Here is a 23,623-nt window from a genome sequence, read left to right on the forward strand (position 1 = left end):
AGTAACTACTATCATGGTGCATAGTTTGTGAGAAAGCATGAGGATAAAAGGCGTGCAGACTTACCCTGCCAACTAATATCGGTTCAGGTCCAGAAAACTCTTCTAATACAAACATTTGATTCCAAACCCAGCCCCTCTTGGATCGGTTCAAAACTCTATGCTCCTCATTCAGCTTAAGTTCCAAACTTGATCCACTTTGCAAAACATACGACTGGTTCTTTGGAGCCATATAAATATGAGGAAGGACAGTAATCCATAATATTATTAATGGAGTCCATAGATCCATAAACATTTCCCCAAGTCTTTCTGGCATTGTAAAACAAGTAAAGCAAATCACCGACACAATGAAATGATTATTTTGCTTGCCTCCAGATTGTAGCCATCCAATTCATCATGCAGCAGGAGAGCTTTTACTTACAGTTCTTCCGTGTGCTTACAGCACTGAGAGCATAAATACAGATTATAGGACTGTGAGCCATTGGTTTTCCCAGTCATCAAAGATTTCTGCAAGACATTGGAGATGACAGCATTAGGTACCCGGGGGAGGGACCAGGAAAGTCTGTCTTGCATGTGACATTCATTATAAAAGGAAAAATGCATTCTTGATTCTGAGTTATGCTCTTTTAATAAACATGGGCATCTTGGGGAACTACTGAAAATCAGTAGCCATTCATTTTACATAAATATATTATTCATTTTTTAAAACACATCCACTTTCGGCAGTGATTGATACCTCTTCTGCACAGGACAGGAGCACTAAATGAATTCAGCTTTTAAGATGCAAACTAAATGCCATCAGCTAATTAAAATAACGCTGTATTGGCAAATTATATTAATCCAGTCAAGATGTAAAAGTTATCTTTTTCACAATGAGTTAAAGGACATTAACATTTTCCGTTACTTGGTCTTGTTAAACTCAAGCAGCACTTAAGTTGCTGTTTCACAGTAACTCTCTTAGTCATTGTCTGTAGGTGTCCCTAAAGCATTCTGGGAAGATTGTTACATTCTCTCTGAAGCATGGCTATTTCTATTCCTTTCTGCCAACATGGTGCCAGGCATGGAAAGAAGTGATTTGGAAACCTGCAGGCATGGTAAGTACAATATTTTTCTATTTCACTAACTCTTCATCATACTACTGTGCTCTGTATTAAATTCAGGGCAGCACTAGTATGGGGAAATGAGATTGCAAGCTCTGAACTCTTATCCAAATACATGGGCTAATATACTTTTTCCATTATATAAATCTGACTTGAGGCACCAAATGGTTAATGCAAAGGCATCCATGCTAGGATGTTAGCATCTGAATTGAATAGCAATTACTTTTCCTCATCTACTTATCTACTATAATTGTGATTCTAATAACAGAAAATCTTCCTAAACATTTATCATAGAATTTGATTTAGGTCACATAATGAGCTGCAGAGAAAAGACTCTGTCCCCTTTCAAACATCAGTACAAAAGTTACACCGTATCCATAGTGTTTGTGTGCCTGCTTCTATTGCTGGTGACTGACAGAATATCTCCCACATAGAGAAGAGATAAATACTGGAAAAAGCTGAATGAGTCAATGCGATTCCACTTTTTTTTTCAGGCCCGTATCATCCTTCTATGTGGGAGATCTATGTCATCTCCCAGAGTTTCTTAGGTTCCCCCCTCCCACACACACACACACTCTCTCCCTCTCTCTCTGTAGCACACAATAAGGATCTAACACTATTTACAGTACAATGATGAAAGACAGAGATATCTTTCAAATACAAAGACTCTTTAAGAATTACAAAGTAAAGCTCTATTTGAGGGAGTTTTGTTTTTTCTTTGGGGTAAAACAAGGGATTATTTGCAGGTTATGTGGCCATATATTTTACCAACATGAAAATTCTCCATTTGGTGTTGTGCCTGTCCTTTTCAGGCCAAGTACCATAAATGGAAGGGCCTACAAAATATGGATAGTCTATTTTATGGTCCAATAAAATGCAGCACAACCTATGGGCCAATAAGGTAAACTGCGCAGGAGAGCCGGCACTCCGATGCGAGCTGCCCACTCTCCCAACGCACGCCCAGGCCACTCTCCTGGGTGCACGATTGAGGACCTGCGGTAATTAGGAGGCGCTAGGGACACTAATGCATCCCTAGCGACTCCTTATTGACAGAAGTGGCGGCTGTCAGAGGGTTTGACAGCCAATGCTTAATTTTACCGGTGTCGGTTGTCGAACCTGTTGACAGCCATGGGTTTGAAAAACGGACGCTGGCAAAATTGAGCATCCGTCTTCCAACCCACGAGCTGAGGGCTGATTTTTTTTTCCTTTTACGATTTTTTTTTTTGGGGGGGGCTTCCGACTTAATATTGCTATGATATTAAGTCGGAGGGTTTACAGAAAAGCAGTTTTTTCTGGTTTTCTGTACACTTTCCCGGTGCCGGGCAAAATTAACTCCTGCCTTTGGGTGGGTGTTAATTTCTGAGAGTAAAATGTGTGGCTTGGCTGCACATTTTACTTTCTGTATGGTGCGAGAATAACTAATAGGCTCATCAACATGCACTAAATGACACAGTACTTCGAGGATTCGACAAAGGACTAAGTTACATTTTATTATCCTAGATTTATCAGCCGCCTTCGACACAGTCAACCATTCCATCTTACTCAACAGACTATCCGAAATAGGGGCAATGGGCACTATACTAAAATGGTTCACCTCCTATTTATCTCAAAGAAGCTTCCAAGTAATATTTAACAACAACCTATCGAATAAAGTAAACCTAAATACAGGAGTCCCACAAGGATCTGCCCTGTCAGCTACACTTTTCAACATCTATCTCCTACCAATCTGTCACACACTGGATCGCCTAGGTCTGACTCATTTCCTATACGCTGACGACATTCAAATACTGGTTACAATATAGAATACACTTGAAGAAACCTACGAGAGAATAACCATCTGTCTCGCAGAAATCAAACAATGTCTATCCACCTTAAAACTCATAATAAACATCAAGAAAACCAAATTAATCATCCTTGACAAAAAAGTCAATGACTCACCCATGCAACCACTCAAAACAGAAAACCCAAAAACAATAATCTCTCCTGTTGGCCATGCTAGAAACCTAGGAATCATCATAGACAAAGAATTATCATACAAAACCCACATAACAAATAAAATTAAAGAAGGAAATCACAAATTACTGACACTCAGAGGTCTTAAGCCTTTCCTCACACAGAATGATTTCAGAACAGTCCTGCAACTACTCATATTTTCCAACTTAGACTACTGCAATACCCTACTCCTTGGCCTACCACTTGCTACCATCCATCCACTCCAAATACTACAGAATGCAGCCACCAGAATTCTAACGGGAACTAAGAAACAAGAGCATATTACTCCAACCCTCATCTCTTTACACTGGCTCCCAATAAAATACAGAATAGACTACAAAGTTTTAACAATCCTCCATAAAATAATCACAGGACAGGAAAACTACTGGCTAACTAAACACATCGAACTACATGCTCCAAACAGGAACCTTCGCTCAATGAATAAAGGCCTCCTCAAAATCCCTCACATAAAAACCACTCATCTTTTAAAAACCCGTGAGAGAGCTATATCCATCGCCAGCCCTGCACTATGGAATTCATTACCAACCAATCTAAGAACACAACCAAACACCAAAACCTTTAAAAAAGAGTTTAAAACCTTGCTTTTCACCAGAGCCTTCTCAGACGCACTCAACCATCAACACCAACAGACTCCTACCCAATACAACACCAAGAAAACAGAAATACCATCTTGTCCACCCATAGAGTCTCATCTTAACCACAAAACCCACTATATGCCGCTCAAGAACCTTTTCAATATATAATAGCCAACACACTTCCTGTTGCTTCTACTATTGTTACCTAACTTGTTCACCTATTATACTCACTGTAGAAACCCTGATGTTACTTTGTCTACCTATTATGATTACTGTAAACTGTTATGATGGTGAAACTGAATGTTGGTATACAAAACATGTAAAATAAATAAATAAATAAATAAATAAATAAATAAATAAATCGATGTGCATTTGCATGTTGTGGGCGCTATGTTTTTGGGGGGTTGGACACGCGTTTTCCTCGTGCTATTACCCCTTACTGTGTAAAGGGTAATAATAGCATGTTGAAAATGCACGTCCAGATGGGGGCTAATGGTGCGCTTGGCCTGATCGGACCATATTGTATCGACCTGTTTGAAAGAGTCCAGTCCCCCCCCCCCCCCCCCCTCCAGCTGCAAACCTAGAAAAAAATGGAAGGTATTATTTAAAGCCATTGACCCAGGTGAATAGAATTTTAACATGGATAAATTGACTTACCTGAAAATGCCCTCCTCTGCCCAGCTAAAAGTAAATCTGGACTCTGGGAGTATGCATACTTTTAGCAGAGGTAAAAAAGACATTCCAGGAGGGTGAGGGGAGGAGAGGACATGCATGTGGTATTTAGTATGGCATGTGTATAATCAGTTTTCAAATGTACATGTGTTATTCCCACTATTCCCCCCTGCACTGCTGCCCGCGTGAATAGCACAGGGCTTGGTATATGCAGTTTACCCTTTGTATGCACATATTTCATGCTAGCAAATTTTTCAAAGAGAAACAATATTAGCTCTAAAGATTTTTTGTACATTAGAAATGCATGTCTACTTTGGAAGTAGGTGGCCTATAGACAATTCCTCGCAAATGTGTGTGGAATAAACACCAAACAGTAGAGGAAATAGACGTAATGTAGAAAGCTCTTCAGCATTATGCACTTCATTTTAACCTGTCTTTTTTTCTTTTGTTTAAAACATCTACTGGGGCGTTTAAGCATTCTCTCGTGTTTCTGAGCACTGCAAACCATTTTCTGTTACAATTACCATAATTACACTGGTAAGTCTCCATTTCATTCAAAATTGTATAAAAAAAAATGGAACTGCTTCAAATTAAATCAATAATTTTAGGAGATCATTAAATAGATAATTTTAGGTAATATCAATTTTATGCAATAGTAGAAACTACTATTAGTATAGCACAACTAGACATACAGTACACATATAAAAGCCCTTGTTTCATAGAGCTTACAAGCAGTGTTAGGCTACTTAAAGTGTTTTGATTGCAACAGTAACCTGCTAAAGCAGAGCACTTTTCCTACACAGAAGAGGATGCATGTTGAAAAGAAACACAGAACTGATCATCCAGCTTGGCAGAATTGCAACTGGAAATGTGTGCCCTCCCTGAAAGGGAGCCCTTAATGCTCAGTTTCTTTTCTAGCCCTGACAATCCTGAAGAGATGCTGTTCATGGATACACTGTACATTTTCGCATTTTTAGAAGGGATAGAATAAGAAGCAACTCAACCAAATCATAATGGGGCGGATTTTAAGAGCCCTGCTCGCATAAATCCGCCCGATTTACGCGAGCAGGGCCTTGCGCGCCGGTGCGCCTATGTTCCATAGGCCTACCGGCACGCGCAGAGCCCCGGGACTCGCGTAAGTCCCGGGGTTTTTCGAGGGGGCGTGTCGGGGGTGGGGCCAATCGGCACGGCGTTTTCGGGGTGGGACGTGGCGTTTCGGGGGCGGGCCCAGGGGCGTGGTTTCAGAACGGGGCGGTCCGGGGGCGTGGCCGTGCCCTCCGGAACCGCCCCCAGGTCCCGTCTCGGCGCGCTAGCGGCCTGCTGGCACGCGGGGATTTACTTCTCCCTCCGGGAGGCGTAAATCCCCCGACAAAGGTAAGGGGGGGTCTAGATAGGGCCAGGGGGGTGGGTTAGATAGAGGAAGGGAGGGGAAGGTGAGGGAAGGGCGAAAGCAAGTTCCCTCCGAGGCCGCTCCGATTTCGGAGCGGCCTCGGAGGGAACGGTGGCAGGCTGCGCGGCTCGGCGCGCGCCGGCTACACGAAATCGGCAGCCTTGCGCGCGCAGATCCAGGATTTTAGCGGATACGCGCTGCTACGTGCGTATCTACTGAAATCCAGCGTACTTTTGTTTGCGCCTGATGCGCCAACAAAAGTACGCTAAGGCGCGCTTTGTGAAAATCTACCCCAATGTGAACTATTAAAGATACAGTGCAATTTACACATTGAGGACAATTAGGTGTTTAATATAATATTGTTTCTATCTGAGAACATCAATTGTGTCATTAGTAAAAAATATATCTGTCCTAACAAGCTCACTGTATATGATAGGTATCTCATATACAGTGAGCTTAGCAAAATCAATTTAGTTTTTGAGTTTTTCTTGCTGAGGATACTTTCCTTGCTAAAATATTCAATTTGCAATATTTATTTCTTTATAAACATGTATAACCTGCTGGTCCAATGTACTGGCTCCCAGTGGAGAAGAAAATTACATTCATAATAATAAAACTTAAAAACATAAACAGCATAGAGTTAAAACACAAAATCTGAATGTAATACTTAGAAATAATGCTTCTTTTCAACACTACCCACATGTCTGTTAATGGGGGGAATAAAGATTTTAACCTTTTTCTGAAAGGACAGTAGTCACTCTCCGGATGCAGACCCAATGGAAGGGAGTTCCAGTGGGTCAGACCAGCTTTAGTTTGAGACTGTTCTCGAACATTAGAGATTTTGATGTCTCTTTGCTGTTACTATGCAGGGCAGCCTAGAGAGCTGCATATTCAGGCCCAATTTACTTTTAATTTCATTCTGTGTCTGTTCTGTCTTTCAGGGCATGATTCTTCCATGCTCGTAGGGCAGGCAATGGGCTTCGGTTTTATGTTTTTTTAGGACAGCTTGATCCATTTTTTGGTTTCATCCCATTTCATGACAGTTTATGTAGTTCTAATTTTTCTAAGAAAGGCAAAGCTACAATTTTATAGATGCAATGGAGTAAAACTGGGACTGGATCGGCCAGAATAAATGAAATTTGTGTTAGCCTAGCACGCTGTGAATGGGTTTCTTTTGTTCGTTTGTTTTTTTAAATCTAGCTGTTTGTTGTGAATTTTGCTTAAACTATTTTTCTTTTAATAAATAAATAAAGGGCCTGATTTTCAAAAGCATTTACATGCTTAAAACTGGGTTTTATGGGTGTGATTTTGAAAAGCATTTAATCGAGTAACACTGGGTTTTACTCGAGTAAATGGGCTTTTAAAAATTGCTACTATACTTGCCATTGAAAAGTTCATAAGATATTCACATCTAAATGCACTTTATGTGCATAAATGTCTTTTTTAAATTGCTACAATAATATTTTACATTTACACATGTAACTCCTTTGAAAATTACCTCCAAACTGCTTAAGAATACAATATTGTTAACCTTTCAAACATCAAAATATATAGTATGATTGCTGGTGTCTTACTACAAATTAGTTTCATATGATTTCTTGGCAATAGATACAGAGCTTTTCCCCATGCTCTATATAAAGCAAAACGTTTTTGAAAATAAAACTGATATGATTTATAATATTCTTAAACCAGATAAATGTGTTAGGCAAACATTTACTGATATCTATAAATAAATGTATACTTTCATGCAGGAGACATTTACATTTCGGTTCACATTACATCCATAATGGCATGCGTGTTGATTTTGGATTTCCTAAAACTCAGGACTGTTTGTGGGTCTTGAGAGCCAGAGTTGGCCACCCCTGCCATATTATGTGCTCATTTGCATCAGGACTGTAATACAGATATAATATTTTAAGAAAGCCCCAACTGGTTCAGTCTATGACTTACTTGGATTCTCAGAGAAATACAACAGGTCCAGTCCAATGCTCTATACTTTCATGCAATGATAAGGGATATTTGTATTTTTACCTTCAATGAACTACAAAGAATGACCAATGGTCAAAGCTGATAAAATTGAAAATGCATTTTTCAGGTAATATTGGTATTAAACTGGGAAGGAAGTAATGCAGAAGATGTATCCAACTGATTAATTGATAATTATTGCTTATAAATGCATGTGATCACACATAGAGCCAAAGCTTGCTGTGTTATTAAAACTATCTCAAATGCACTTAGAATAAACTAAACTTATGCTTCTTAAATTAGCATCTAGGATAGGAAGGAAACATTATCTGGAAATACTGATTAGCTTAAAAAAAATAGTCTTAAAGTTTTATTTTTCCACCTTTGTGGTACTGTCTTAAGGTCAGAATTGGCCACTCCTATACTCGTATAGTCCCCATCCTTCTGGACTGCAGGTTTCCATCAGAAAACTAAAACTTTATTGTTGGGTGATTCATATCTTTTTGTTCTCTGCAGTTCTCCTTTTCTTCACACTTGCTTGGCTGATTTTGCTGCAGTTTCAATTTTTACTTCAGTCTAGAAGTTATTGCAAGGAATGCAGTAATTCTTTTGTAGGAATGCCGGGGTTCCTATCCCTACATAAATGGTTAATTAAATCTGCTATTTGAGCATAAAATGCTGACAGTCACAAGCCTTGTAGTGTCTTTTCTTCAAGTTCTAATTGGTGGTTAATTATTGCTAGATCCTGGTATTGGGTCCAATTATATGAGCTGGGCTACTTGCTGATGGGTATAATATTACATAAGCATTTTTTTTTTAAATTCTGCCTAAAAAAATGTCCTAATATCTTTATTTTCAGCCTACCATCAAGTTTCAGGAATAACTGCAGTGATTTCACTGATACATTAAGATGACAGCTTTCAAAAAAAAATTTTTTTTTTGCCAATTTATCCCTTCTTGCCTTTATGTTTGCTGCATTTGGAGCATCACAGCTTTGGGCTTCACCAGCATCTCTGCAGATCTTCTGCCTGCTTCTTCCACTGTGAGAAAAATGACTGTTCAGGCCCAGGGATCAGGAAGAGTTGAATAAGTGATCACTGTTCGCACATCTAGGCTTGTTGCCTGACTTTCACCATAGTGCACATTGAAAGACTGAAGGAACATCTAAACAACATTTCATTGTATTAGCTTTTGAAATTATTTATTCATCTAGAGTCCTAACAGCCTGGTTATTTTGGTGATCTTAATATTCATGTTCTTGCCCTACATTTTAAATAGGAAAATAAATGCAATATAGAGGACATTTAAAAAAACAAACCCTTATGACCTGCCTCGGATATTTTATTTCATTCATTGTGACTTTATTCAATAAAGATGTTTGTTTTTTTTCCCACAGGTACAGAATGTTAAAAAAAATCTTATTTATATAAAGTCCTTTTTAGAAAACTTATATAGTATGTCAAGATCTATAGATTTCTTAAGAAAAAAAAGAATTGTCTAGGATGGAAGTTAGCAAGACACAAGAAGAATAGAAGAGCAAAAATATCTGCCTTCATGAAGTCCTCTATCCTTGCCTCATAAACCTGTCAAACAATTAATAGTAACAGCTAACAGTGACAGAAATTAACTCCAGTATCTAACTATTTGGGGCATCATACTGATCTTTGAATTCTTAGATGCTGGAGATTATCTAATGTATATATTTGCCAGCTCACAGGATGCCCCTGTGAGCCAACGCACCCACCCCAGGACCCACCAATGCTGCTCCTCTCTTCGCAGCAGGGTCGTGTCTCCAGGCTTCTCCCTAGGCGTGCGCACACCCACCTTTAAAGGCCCTGTGGTGGGAACCGCTACTGCTGGCCCTGGGAGATGATGTCACATGGCTGGGTATTTAAACCTCAGCCAGGCAACAAACTGATGCCTCAGCAAAGGGTTGACTGCATCCAGTAGCATGAGATGCTGCTCCTGTGTTCCAGCCAAGCCTGCCTCGTCTCTTCAGCCCAGCTTGCACAGTCCTTCAGTCCAGCCTGTCCTCTCCTATTCAGCCTCCATCTTCTTTCCTGCCTTCCATGTCAGTCCTTCTCCTAGACCTCTGTTGCCTGCCCTTGGACTGACTCCTGGATCTGACTTCTGCATGGACTTTGACTATCCTTGCTTATCACCTGCCTCTTACCTGTGCCTGGATACTGACTACTCTTGTCTGCCGCCTGCTTCTGACCCTTGCCTTGATACTGGACCTACGCTTACGCCTGCCTCATAAAAGACTCTCGCCTGCCGGCCCTCGGCACCTGAGGGCTCAACCTGAGGGGAAAAGGATTGGTACAGGTGAAGTTCTTGACCCGTCTCTGCCCAGCATAGCTCTGCCAGCTGTCGGTGAGAATCTGCAAGGCCTTACCTATAAGTTGAGCCAATCTCACCACAGCACAAGGGTCCACAAATCTAACAATTTACAGTTCTTACCCAAACTTTATAGTTCTTGTTGATTCCTAGTCCTTTGATATAAAATCAAAATACAAATCCTGGAATACTAAAATATTTTAAAAAGAGAGAGGTGATCCAGTTTGGACTCAATTGGCAGGATTCTGTCACCTCTATTCACATATACAATATCGGCAGACTCACGTACTTGGTGCATGTAGCAACCAATAGTCATTCGATTCAATGTGAATTTAAAGGGGATACATTGCCCATAATGCAAGCCATCATTAATGGACTTCCAAATGTTGATTTCATTTTGCATATGATTATTGCACAGATCAGGCTTAGTGATACATTTAAAAGTAACAAAACTTATGCAAGTTTGTTCCTTCATTGGGGAACAAGGCTCGAACAGTCTTAAAAACCTACCTCACAAATCTCAAGTTAGTTTACTGGTATGATGCTTTTCTAAAGTTGCTATTTCTGCTTGTTTCTCCTTCTTCTGTTGTGTACTGCTGACTTTAATTACTTTTCCTGTTTGGTTATCCAAAATATCAACATATACAGCTTTAAAGTTTAGGATTTCTTTCTTTTCTTTAAAGAGAGTCACTCCTTGTTCTGAAGTGCAGGTTTCCTGTGGTAGCCTCAAACTATCACTTTGTCTGGGAGAAAGCATGAGACATTTTCTCATTTTCTGGCAACCGTTATGTGACAAAGCATGACATCCGGCTAGTAGACTGCCAGGTTAAAGCTAGAACTGTATGAAAAATCATTCAGTCAAAAACTGGAAGTCCATCACTGATGTGGTGGTCAGTAGCAATTATTGGCCACCTTAGACACGATTCACTAAATTTCTCTCTCCCTCCCACTTCCCTATTCATGCAGAATGGTAAAAGAGCCTTAGTAAATCAAGGCTTTTATTATTATTATTATTATTATTATTATTATTATTATTAATACTATTATTATTTGTATTATCACTTGAATAGCGCTACCATGCTAATGTAGCACTTTACATAGATAAGTAAGAAACACTCCCTGATCCTTGGAGTTTGCAGCATAGTCAAGACACACAGACAGAAACAAATAAGAGGTTTTGAATTCAATTTTAGTTTGAACAGCGAGGGCATAACTGGGAAGCACTAAACTAAATTGGTTATATGTGGGTTTAATTGTGAACTACAAGGAATGAGGCCTTTAGGAAGCTCATGCAAGCAAAATGACCAGTGGGATGGATTGGACTCTATGTCCTCCCACAACTTTTCAGCACTCTGACACTCTAAAGGCCAGAGTTTAAAAACCTGGTGCAAGTGAAAACCGGGAGTTATGCGCTTGGCTGGGCTGTGCACACGCCTTGGGAATATTCGAATGCCCATAGCCATGCATGTATCTCCTGGAATATGCAGAAGAATGGGTTTGAGAAAAAGGAGCAGGCCAGGAGCAGTGTGTGGGCATGTGTGTGTGGGTGGGGGTGTGTGGGCCAGGACAGCACCATTAGGCATTGTCCCACTGAAAGCACGCACCAGCACCCGACCGGCCCACGCATCCTACAATTGCTCTGGAGAGCAGGTAAGTTATAAAACAAAAAAAAATAGGTTAGTTAGCGGGGTTTTTGGGATCAGGGTTAGTAGGGGAAAAGGAAAGCAGGATATGTAGGAGGTTTAGGTAGTTCTCTCGCAGTCTGCACCTTTACTGGAATGGACAAATGTGTAGCTGTATTTTGTTCTATATTACTTTATTTTATCAACATTCACATTAAGATAAAGTGACACTTATAAAGTTAGTATTGCTTTTATTTCTGAAAAAAATAAAAAAAAACTCCAAACAATATTGTATCACATTCCAATTATTTTTTTATTATAAAAAAAAAAAAAACTATGTACCGAACCGATATGGCACTTGTGTAAATTAATGTCTCAGCATCCCTATCTTTATGTGCCCACTGTAAACCGTTGTGATGGAAGCTACTTAACGACGGCATAGAAAAGTCTTAAATAAATAAATAAAATACATTTACTGGAATGGACTGGGAGGTAATGAGGAATAGGGACTATCGCATTGCCAGGTGCAGGTTGTGAAATCCCCCCTGCAATATGGCACTCGCAAGCACATGCGTGCACCGATATAAAATTGCACGTGAATGTATGCACGGGTAGCGGATTTTATCACATGCATACATCGACGGTGAAACGCGGGCACATGGACATGGTTTTAAAAGTTACCGTCCCTGGCACTGTCCCGCTGAAGCATGCGCCGGCAGCAGACCAGCCTGCACAACCTACTACTGCTCCAGAGAGCAGGCACGTTATAAAACAAACAAAAAAAAATAGGTTAGTTTAGGGGTCGAGGTTAGTAGGGGGAAAGGGAGACAGGTTAGGTAGGGGGTTTTAAGAAGTTCCCTCCCAGTTTGCTCCTTTACTGGAGTGGACTGGGAGGGAATGGGGAATAGGCCCTATCGCATCGCCACGTACCTGTTATGTAATCCCCCCCATGATTCGGAACTTGTGCCCACTTGCGCGTGATGATATAAAATCATGCGTGCATGTGTGTGTGTGGGGAGCAGAGTTTATAACATGCGTGTTATAAAATGAGCGTGCAGGTTTAAACGTTACCATCTTAATTTATACCCTGACCGATCAGCTTTCCAAGCTAGCTTAAAATGATTGTCTGCAATTCAAAGCAATCCACTTGAAAACAAACATTAGGGGAAAAATATGGCACCTAGCAACAACAAATAAGCATGCAACTCCCTTATTTGAAAGCGCAAAAGGATAGTTCTGTAATCGGGGAGGTTCTGTACACATCCCAATCACCACAATTCTCAAAGATAGCTGATTAGGTAGGGGTTTAATTGAGATGAGGACCCAGTTACCTAATTGGGTAATGCTACAAAAAAATCTGAGCTATGCCCGGCAATCAAAAGAAAAGCTAGAAACGTCGGGGGGAGTTCTTTGATTTACAATGAACATGCAGCACACAAACTTCCCCTACTCCATAAACTCGGAGAAAAATGTTTAAAAATTAAATCCAGAAGCCATGATAACTCAGAGAAAACTATTAAATCGGGTACACAATAGTTCCTAGAAGTTAAAGCTAGCACATCTGTATTTTAGTGGCCATTATTGACAGAAATCTGTATATTAATAGCTCACATATAAAGTTCTTTTCCTGCCTGCCCCCCTCCCCCCCCCTTATAAAAATCTGTTGCCTCGACTTCTGTAGGCTCAAGGTCAAGTTTTAATTGCTAGGACGGCTCATGAGATTTCTTCATTCTCTCATGATTTGAATTATATCCCTTCATAGCACACATCGTGAAATATAGCATCTTTCATTTTCTCTATATATTGATCTCATTAGCATGCATTAACAAACAGTTCAGCTCCAGCATCATCAGCTTCCAAATATTAGTAAAGCTTGCTTTCTATTTTTATTTTCTCTGAATTAAAAAAAAAATAATTACACTTTTCTGTTAAATTATTGTATTTTCCTTTTCTTTGCCTATATATTGAAGTCATTCAGGTTCGCTTCTGCTGCTTTAGTCTGCTCTTGAATTTTTCTGGGGACATTCTACCTGCTCCCTTTACCTTCCCTTTCCACCTGGCATCTCCCAGTGAAAGATGCACCTCTTTTCTTATCCACAGAAAAACCATAGGAGAAATCATTCAATTCTTTTGTTGAGAATTACTAGACAGAGACCAACCTTCTTTTCTCTGTTGTAAAAATTAAGGATGATCTGTTCACTTATTTTAATGAATAACATGGACATACCTTTTCTCCCTAAGCAAGCATGAAAACTAAATATCTTACTTAGGGAATCCATTTCAGAAGAATTTGGTATTATCCAATGTCTGAGCTGAAATATCACCATTGGATTTAACACATCATCTTTCAAATAAACTATCCAAAATCTGCTGAAGGTTTTCATGAAAGGCAAGTAGACAAACATCTTTCAGCAGGTGTGTAAACTCTGCAGGTAACTTTTATACGCATTTTCAAATCTAAAGTATTCACATATGTTCACTTTGAAAATTATCCTTGTCAAATCATGAACAGACAATTACGTCTTCTATTTGCTGCACGTACAATTCTAAAGGGCTATTTCTGCGAGTAACACACTACTTTAGCCACAGAAGTCACTTTCAGAATTATCCTCCCTTTGTCTAAAAGAAGTGGAGAACCTGAAAAACATTCGTAATATGCTCCTATGATGGTGGTAGGGGAGGAAATGTAGGTTATTGCCTCTCCTGCTGCACCCCCAATTAGTTTACCGGGGGTAAACACTCCAGGAGTTTGACTGTTCTTTCTTTTGGTGTGAACATTTCTTGCATTTAGCTGAGAAACTAGGTAATAGTGAAATCTCTTCTTTCTTAAACATAAATTTCTCATTGGTGATCCTACCTATGGAGGGGGAAGGGTAAGAAAGCTTACTTACTTACCCTTACGTATCCTAGCCCTCCACTTACTTGCAGGGCTAGGATAATTCCTAGCCCTGCAAGTAAGTGGCCATTATGCCACTTACTTGCAGGGCTAGGAATTATCCACTACATTTACGCCGACGACATTCAACTAATTCTACCCATAGAGGACACTCTAGAGAAAACATTAAACCTAGCCAACATGTACCTAAGCATTATAAACAACTACTGACACAAAAGGAACTTATAATTAATATTGATAAAACAGAATTTCTTCACTTAGAACGAAAACATTCTGAAATCAGTCAAACATCAATAATACTCAAAGACAACCAGAAAATTGAACTAGCAGAAAAAGTACGTAACCTGGGAATAATAATAGACCCTGAAATCAATCTGAAACAACACATATCACTAAAAGTAAGGGAAGGTTATGCAAAACTCATAGTACTCAGAAAACTTAAACCACTGCTAACTCAAAATGACTTCCGAACAATACTGCAGGCATTAATCTTCTCCAGCACAGATTACTGCAATGCCTTTATGCTAGGACTACCTAATACAACATTAAGACCACTGAAAATACTTCAGAACACAGCAGCTAGAATACTAACTGGAAAAAGAAGGAGGGACCATATAACTGAAACCCTAGCAGAGTTACATTGGCTACCAATTGAACACAGAATTAAATACAAAACCCTATGTATCATTCACAAACTAATTTATGATGAGAAATCAGACTGGTTGAACACAGCATTACGGGTACACACTCCACACAGGAACCTCCGCTCAGCAAATAAAGCACTCCTAACCATTCCATCAGTTAAAACAGCAAGACTGACACAAGTGAGAGAAAGAGCCCTATCACTAGCAGGACCCATAATCTGGAACACAATGCCTCCAGAGATCAGGCTACAAAGTGATCTCAAGACATTTAAGAAAAACCTAAAAACATGGCTTTTTAAACAAGCATTTTACAAAGAGACAGGAGAATAGAGAGAAATATTTCAGGAAAATTCAGAAGGGCACCGACATACAGTCCTTAGGACTATACAGGAGATTAGTCTATGAACTCCACACCATAATAAACCATAACTATAATACTATGTGTAATAAAACTACCGGTGTAAGTACCTTGGTACAATTGGTCATGAACTACTTCGCTAAATGACTATGTCTAATGATATATTGTAACCGAACCTTTGACGGCACCTGTTAGAATGTACTATTGTACACTTTTACCTACATTAAATATGTGCCTACATGTAAACCGTTGCGACGGTATTTAACTTAGCAACGGTATAGAAAAGTTTTAAAATAAATTTTAAAAAATAAGAATCATAGGAGGACTCTAGCCTAGTCATTTGTCCAGTATATTGAGGCTATAGTTAACTAACGATGCATCAAATGTGCTGTTTGCTTGGTCTTAGATGAATAAAATGGAAGTGTATGATGTGTTTTAATTTAGAGAAAATGTTTGACAATGATCTGACTCCACCCCAAGAGATTTTGACTTTCTGGAGCATATAGTCAAGATCTGAAAAACCAAGACAGGTCAAGAAACTTGTATTAAGAGAGAGAGAAAAAAAAATGTGTTATTTTACTTCAAGGTCAGGAAAGGCAAGAAACAGAAACAGGAAGCAAGAGGTCATGTGGAGGAGCTAAGATTTAATGGAGTAACATCTCAATTTCAAAGGCATTGTGACATAGTTAAATGAGAGCTGTACTATAGATAGAAGCATCACAGATCAGAAAAAAATAAACATCTGTCATAAAAAAAAATGAGGTTCTTCCCTCCAGCCCTAGACATATGTACTACAATTCACATCTTTATAATCCATCTTTCCTAGGAAAGGCAGAATATCAAATAGAAATATGTAAATAAATAAATAAATAAATAAATAAATAAATAAATGGGCTGGTCAAAACATGCTCAGTACCAGCCTTCATCTATTTATTAGCCCAAGAACTTAACAATTGGGGTGTGTGTGTGTGTGCGTGTGTGTGTATATGTGTGTGTGTGTGTATGTGAAGGCATTCAGGATCAGAAGAGGATATATCTTATGCTTGTATGTCTCCATAATCTCTACAAATAAAAAGCATACAAAATCTAAATTAACTCAAAAAAATATATTAAAAATCAGTTTAATAAATTCACACTGTGGAATGAAAATCTATTTAATTCCAATTCAAAATCAGGAACACCTGCAGGAGATAAGACAAAGGAAGTGACAATATGATCAAATCACGGTGTTTATATTTTGGTGGCAAGGTAGGGAATATAGACATTCATCTTCTTTTATATTTTCTACACTGATTAAACTGATTTATTTTCCTGGTATAAAAATAGAACTCATCATCACGATACAGATTTAATAGCTTTTGGTGATGCCAATCTAGCTTGCCAGACAATCATCATTATTTCTTTTAATGAGGTTGCGTTGCACTCTTTGAAATACCTGCATCACGTTAGAAGGTTAAAACCAAAATACTAGCTTGGTGGCGAGACCAGGAACATAGTATTAACAGATTATAGTATACCACAGAATTACCGTATGCGTTAATGAGCATTTGCTGCAGGTAGCGTTTCTTGTCACAGGTTCAGCAGTAGATATGCCCTTATTCTAGTTCTATTGAGTATTGTTCAAGAAAAAAATGAATGAGTGCAATAAAATCATACATACATTCAAAGCAAACTGTTGACATCTGGAAAAAGCTATCAATGGTCTTTATCTGATTTCATATAGGTAGCAGTACTAACCGTAACTCAATACAAGGAAGAGTTATGCCATCCAATTTAAGAACAAAGAATACCATTACACACAAGGAGCACAAGGCTCAGTTTGTAGTCTGCCTCCTAAATGTCTGCTAAAAGATATTATTGAAACTTACTACTAAACAATAAACAGTGACAGAAAGAATAGGGCTATGCTTGTCTCCTAAGAATGCACAGGGTGAAGATTTAGTTAACAACAACTATGAGCAATGTGTGATCCTAGAAACTAAATGACATTCCTTGAACTCATTTCTTTTTTGACCTTTCATAGTTGCCAGGTTGAACTAATTTTCTCCTCATGGTTAGTTTTGAAACAGGTTCCCAAAGTGAAAAACCCACATCTATGTACCTCAGTTCTTTGAAATTTCTGAGTCATGTAGATACTGTATCTTTAAATATTCAGTCTATGGCATTTTTCTTTATATATATATATTTTTTTTTTTTTAAAGATATTTGGATTGTGCATGGGCTATTTATCTCTGTTTCACCTCAATTTAAGTCTGTGTATAATTTCTGCACCCTTCTGAAGTTCTCAGACCAGAGGGGGTATGGCAGGATCTACTGGTACCTTTATAATTTGATGATTAAAAAACATGATGAAAAATACTTAATCCTTAAATTGGCAAAAAAGTAAAACATGCAGAAAAAAAAAAGAAAGAAAATAACTTTGTGATGGTTACTTGTCTTAGAGATAATAATAGCATTTGAATACAGAAACTCTAGTTATGAAAGAGTTTTGACATAGGCATGCAGAAGGAGAATAGAGTCCAAAAATGGGGACCATGCAGTTAAGAAAATGAATATACTACACAATGACCCACAGTGACAGCTAAGGACTTAGTTAACTTCAGTTTATAAAATAGGTTATATATGTGCAATGCTATATATTCTAGAAATGCATTCCATATGCATTTATTTGCATTGCTCAAACTCAAATTTAAATTCCATAAGCAGCCAAATAATTGAAATGTCCTTTACTTTCCAAGATATTTCCAATGTAGCTGAAGTGCATTCAGCATGGCATTTTTTTCAAGTGACTTGAAAGTTAGACTACATTGCGTATGTTATAGAGATTCTAGAATGGACATTTTTAGTTCCTGTAGTCTTAAAAAGCCATGGGCGCTACCATTTGCAGAAGTTCATTTGTACAAATAGCTGAAACAACACCTCTTTTTTTTATTAGCAGACCAGATGTGATGAACATATTCACACACAACAAATATAAGACAGAAATGTCTTTGTCTAGAAGAGAAACTTGTGAATTATATTTACCGCCTTTCATTCTGAGAAATAAAAGGCAAAATATGAACTTTTCTCTGATCTAATGGAATTCTGCTAACACAGACTTATGGAAGAAATGAAAGAATAATTTGCAGCTTGACTTCCCTTTGGTGTGCACAGGATAAATATGGTCTTAGTCTTGCAAAAATGCCTCCTCCACATAGGCACTATCTACTGCATTGTAATCTGGGCTGTGTTCAGACGGTGTTAACATATTTTCTGCAGTACGGTTCTCAGTGCATGGGATCAGTTTCAATAAACTTGTCAAGAATTAGTGCTTCTGACAATTGTGTCATGCTGCTCAGCATTAAAATTGTATTACACCAAAGAAACATTGTATGACAAACCAGAGCAGGTACAGTACTGGTGTAAAGCTGAGCTTCGAACTTAGTATTCTATTTAAAATATAATGTCTTTAATTTTAACTTAGTAAAAATACTTGGCAAAGTCTGTTGAGCTTTGAAATGAGTTGCCATTGCACTATGTTCCATAACATGCCATGAAGTCATCTTAGCTGAGTGAGGACCATGTTCAATTTTCATTTTCTTTTACACCTTTAGGCCACAATGTGCCATTCGTTTGGTCAGATGCTCTGTTCAGGTATCAGGTAAGTCAGCACTCTGTACTGTTGCTTTAGTGGGTCCTTCGTGATGGATCTATGCTCCACAGAGGTATAATGATCCCCCCCCCCCCCCCCGCCACCCAACACCCTTCATCTCCCCGTCTTCTACAATATACATAACAGAGAACAAAACAAAACCAGGTAAAGTTTGGAATAGGCTAGAATGTCTGGTATTTAACCCCCGTATACACAAATCAACATTAACATCAAGCCAGCGAAAGGTAAAAACAACAGATAGAGCATGTGGTAAAAGACCAGCAGGCATAGGACCTTATTTAAAAAGGAATTTTCCCTCTTTTGTACTTATGGGAAAAAAATCCAAAATTATATTAACTATAACACTCAAAAGGGGAAAAAAAAAAAACCCCAACAACAAACTTGTACTTGGTCTGGGACCACCTTGAATACCATTTAGATGAGGATTCCCTCTCATGGCCATTAAATTCTCAACCCTGCAAGTTATTAGAAAACAAGTAATTCATTAGCTTAATGCTTTTTAACTTTTGAATTGAGAAAGAAGCACTGTAGATGGTATGAGGCTTTATTGTAATTCTGTAAAACCTATTAGCAAAATGTGTCAAAATGATATACTGCTACCACATGTTAATCGCATTATTTAAAATTTCAATTTTTCATGGTTACAGTGTGTCTAGTAACAAATCTCTGTGAGTAAAACCCAGGAATCCAATGAATCCCATAAGAGCTACCTATTGTCAGAGAGATATAACTTTTCAAAACGAATTCTTTTTCTTTTTGCAAGGCCTTAAAGATCTATTTTCTTGCATTGCTATTTAATGTAGGGAGACTGGAGATTCTTTTAAAAGCTGCTTAATTTCCGAGTCAAATGCTATCATCCTTGAGAGATTGTATGAGACGATATGTCTGATCTGTCATTCAGTGTCGCATCACAGGATGCAGGAAAGAAACACAACTCTTCAGTGGAATGATAGCTTTCAAATTGTGATTATTGCAGAATCAAACCCAGAGGTGTTACTATAGAGATGCTTTTGCCTAGTTCTTCTGCATGTTATCAGTTATTATATTAGATTTGCTCTGACGCTTCCAAATATGCTGAACTCCAAGCAAAGCTAATGTCAGCACCTAAAATAGCCAGTAATCAGCTCATATTATAGGGAAGCCATGTCCTGAAGATAGACAGATAGCCTGAGAGGCATTTGTATTCACATTTTAGCCACATAAAATGAAATGGATCCTTGTTGAAGTGGAACTTCCAGATGTGCACTAAAGTGAAGTCAAGGTAGGATTGTTCTTTATGACTACGCTAGTATAAGCCATGCTCTATAATTGGAGCTGAAACGAGCAGCTGTTTCATTTCCTTATTAACTAATGTCATACATTTGAAACGATCAACAATTAATGTTATTTGGTTTCTTACATTCAGCTCCTGAAGAAAACATCTGCCTGTGATACCCAGAGAGGAAATGTTTATTCGTTAGTATGCCACACTACCTGCTCAGGAGCATTAGTTTTTGGTGAGAGTTGGGGGGGTGGAGGGGGGAGGTTATTGCAGTATATTCTGTTTTGGATGTTTATGCAGATACATGCAAATATGGAGAATAGGTAGCTTGCATTCTTTACCTGTTGTTACAACCAGGGGTTCCATTCTGTAGATTTAAATGCAGGCTAGACAGCAGAAATGAGCATGACCCTTTCACTGCTGTGATGGCAAATGATAACTTATACCTGTTTAATTTACAGTGGACTAGATAGGTGTGGACAGAGATAAGAAAGGATACTTATTTTCCCCCAATGGCATTGCTTATATTATAAACAACATCTAAACTGGATCTAGAACTAATTGGAGCTATATTATTCAATACTAGGCTGTCACAGTTGTCATTATATGCCACAGCTTGCCAGCGCTTAGCTTGATCTAGTAGCCCTTGTTCAATAACTGGGTAAACGCTATTATTGGTCTTCCACCGTCTGTCTGACAGATCAGCTGTCCCCACTGTGCATTCCTAGCCATAATCTCAGCATAATAAAAAGATGGGATTTGTCTTTTCTTCTCTCAATTGAACCTGGGCTGCTGGGCAGATGGGGTGTGCATTGCTTCCTTAGCCTCCTGTTTGCTATAATTAGCTGGCAAGTGAGAGATAATGGGCTTTTTTTGTCCCTTTGTAAGTTTCAGAGGCATGTATATCTTATTTAGTCAATAGGGAAAGCAACTTCTCGGGGATCAGTCCTACTGAAGGTGCGGACTGTGGTTTTATTGTGACTGAAGCTCGTCAGAAGGAGCCACTCGAATCACCTTAGTTTCCTCCCTCAGAGTACTATGCAGAAGAGATAAATCATACAGGTTTTTGTTTTCCGTCGGAGAGACTTTTTTTTTTCGCCCCCTCCTCGCTTCTGTGATCCTCCTCCCCCTCCTCTCATAATTTGCATATCTGGCTGGTGGGTGATTTTTTTATTCTGGGCACGAAAACTGCAATCCATTTCAATGCATGAATGCAGCCCTGCATCTATTCAACACAATGAAATAGCAGAGATTTATTGTACTAAGTAAAAAAAAAAAAAAAAAAAAAAACCACGCACACACAGAGAACCGGATTATTCAGCCCGGAGAGCATGCACAACATAGTCATGCAAAACTCCCGATCATCCAAAAAGAAATCTGAAAAAACCCTAACGAAACAGAGCAATGAAATGGTCATTAGCTTCTCTAGCAAATCCTCCAGAATAATAGCTCTCTTTCTTTCACTTCGGTACATTGATTGATCAAGAATTCCTGCATCTACAAGCAAGCAAAGTAAAAACAGAAAAAAAAGCAAGAGGAAAAAATATATACTTACTCTTATTTCTCAGTCAGCGTCTTTGGAAGCACATACAAATGAATTAAACAGGATCGAGTTGTCAGAGGGAAGACTATTTGCAAGCTCTTCTGAATGGACAGGATCCTTTCTATTTATTTCATGCTTTTTTTTTTTTTGGACGCTGATGGAAAAAGATGCAGGAAATTTGCTCTCTCAGGTTTCTCTGCCCACATAGTAAAGTGCAGTTTTAATATTTCTCCCTTTGCATGTTTCGGCAGCAAATTTCCAGGAAAGAAGGGATATTCCAAATAAATCCACTAATGCAGTGTGTGAGCAGCTCCAACGTGCCTGCCTGCTACATGTAACTGTGAAGTGATGTGTAAAAGTGAGCTCAGAGCCTCCCCTGACAGCTCTTATTGGGCTGATCTCGGAGGCAGGTCTACACAGCTTTGAAATTCATAGAAGAGGAAAAAAAAAAACTGCTTACATCAAGTAAGCACAGAACTTTTCTTTAAATTCCAGCAGTATTCATTTTCCATAGACAGCCAGCCATGCATAGATCTTGAATAATGTTTTCCTTTGTTTCAACTCTACCTCTTCTTGGGCTGACCTTGAGGGGTTCCTGTACATTTAAGACATGAGAACAGCACCTTGAAGCAGGAGGTCAGAACAGATTTCTTGCATAGTTTCCGTCTTCATGCATTATTACCTTTGTGGGTGATGCATAATGGCCATAAAAAAAAAACAAAAACCACACACACATATGGACGCACACACATGTATAATTCGCACAACATTTTTTGAGCCTCCAAAAGCACAGTGCAGTCCTTAATTCAGTTTGAAACAGAAATATACATTATTTTCAATCATCTTGAAATTCATTTGGAACTGGTTTCACATGCATGCCAAACAATTAAAATGAGGACTGTACTGCATGTAAATTATTGAAAAGATTATGTTTAAAAAAGATATTTAATCCATATGAGCTCATGATTGGATAATGGGGTTTTATTAATACTCCTGAATATATACAATCATTTTTTCTTGGATGTCTCCATAGATATCACGTTTGTGTGAAACACCTCAAGTGGTACATTTTACTATTTAGAACATCACCTGAACTAACTGACTTGCTTGAAGTTCTTTTGCCATTGGTAACAGAGATTAAGCCCTAAAAAAAAAGAAAAAAAGACATGTAACCTGGCGAGACCATGAGAGCAAAATGCAAATGAATCACTTAAAGTGAAATACAGTAAATAAATCCTCAGGGCTAAGTTCTTGGCAAAAGGTAGGGGCAAACAAATGTTTGTGAAAACTCCACAAATCAGTCTGCTTGTATAATTTTGAAATAACTCATCGTTTGCCTCATCCTCCCATTCCCACTTCCTTACCATATAGCGTATAAATTCCTGCAACTTTTGGAAGAGAGAAAAACAAAATGGACTGGGATACCTTGCAAATAAAATCTTGTGCAAAAAAAACCCCCTCATGGTGTGACTTTAACCCCAAAGTTGCAATTTCACACATTTAAAAAAAAAATACTGAAAGTGATTTATAGTCCTTTTGCACTCCTCCCTATTCCCCATCTCCAGTCCCTTTATATTGGCCTGATTTTAATTTGCTGC

The 23,623-nt window shown here is 38.6% G+C and overlaps 1 protein-coding gene across 1 annotated transcript in view; it reads right to left on the minus strand.

Annotated features, from left to right (window-relative positions):
- CDH8 (cadherin 8) overlaps positions 1–22,310 on the minus strand; it is a 515,521-nt gene extending 493,211 nt beyond the window's left edge. The window contains exons 1-2 of the mRNA XM_029608175.1: positions 22,038–22,310; positions 65–504 (exon numbers count right to left, since the gene is read on the minus strand). Of these exons, the coding sequence (XP_029464035.1) occupies positions 65–313 (249 nt within the window). The 5' untranslated portion in view covers positions 314–504; positions 22,038–22,310. The remainder of the gene's footprint in view (positions 1–64; positions 505–22,037) is intronic.
- Between the last annotated feature and the right edge of the window lie 1,313 nt (positions 22,311–23,623).

The sequence above is a fragment of the Rhinatrema bivittatum genome, chromosome 7 (genome assembly GCF_901001135.1).
Source record: "Rhinatrema bivittatum chromosome 7, aRhiBiv1.1, whole genome shotgun sequence".
Taxonomy (NCBI): Eukaryota; Metazoa; Chordata; class Amphibia; order Gymnophiona; family Rhinatrematidae; genus Rhinatrema; species Rhinatrema bivittatum.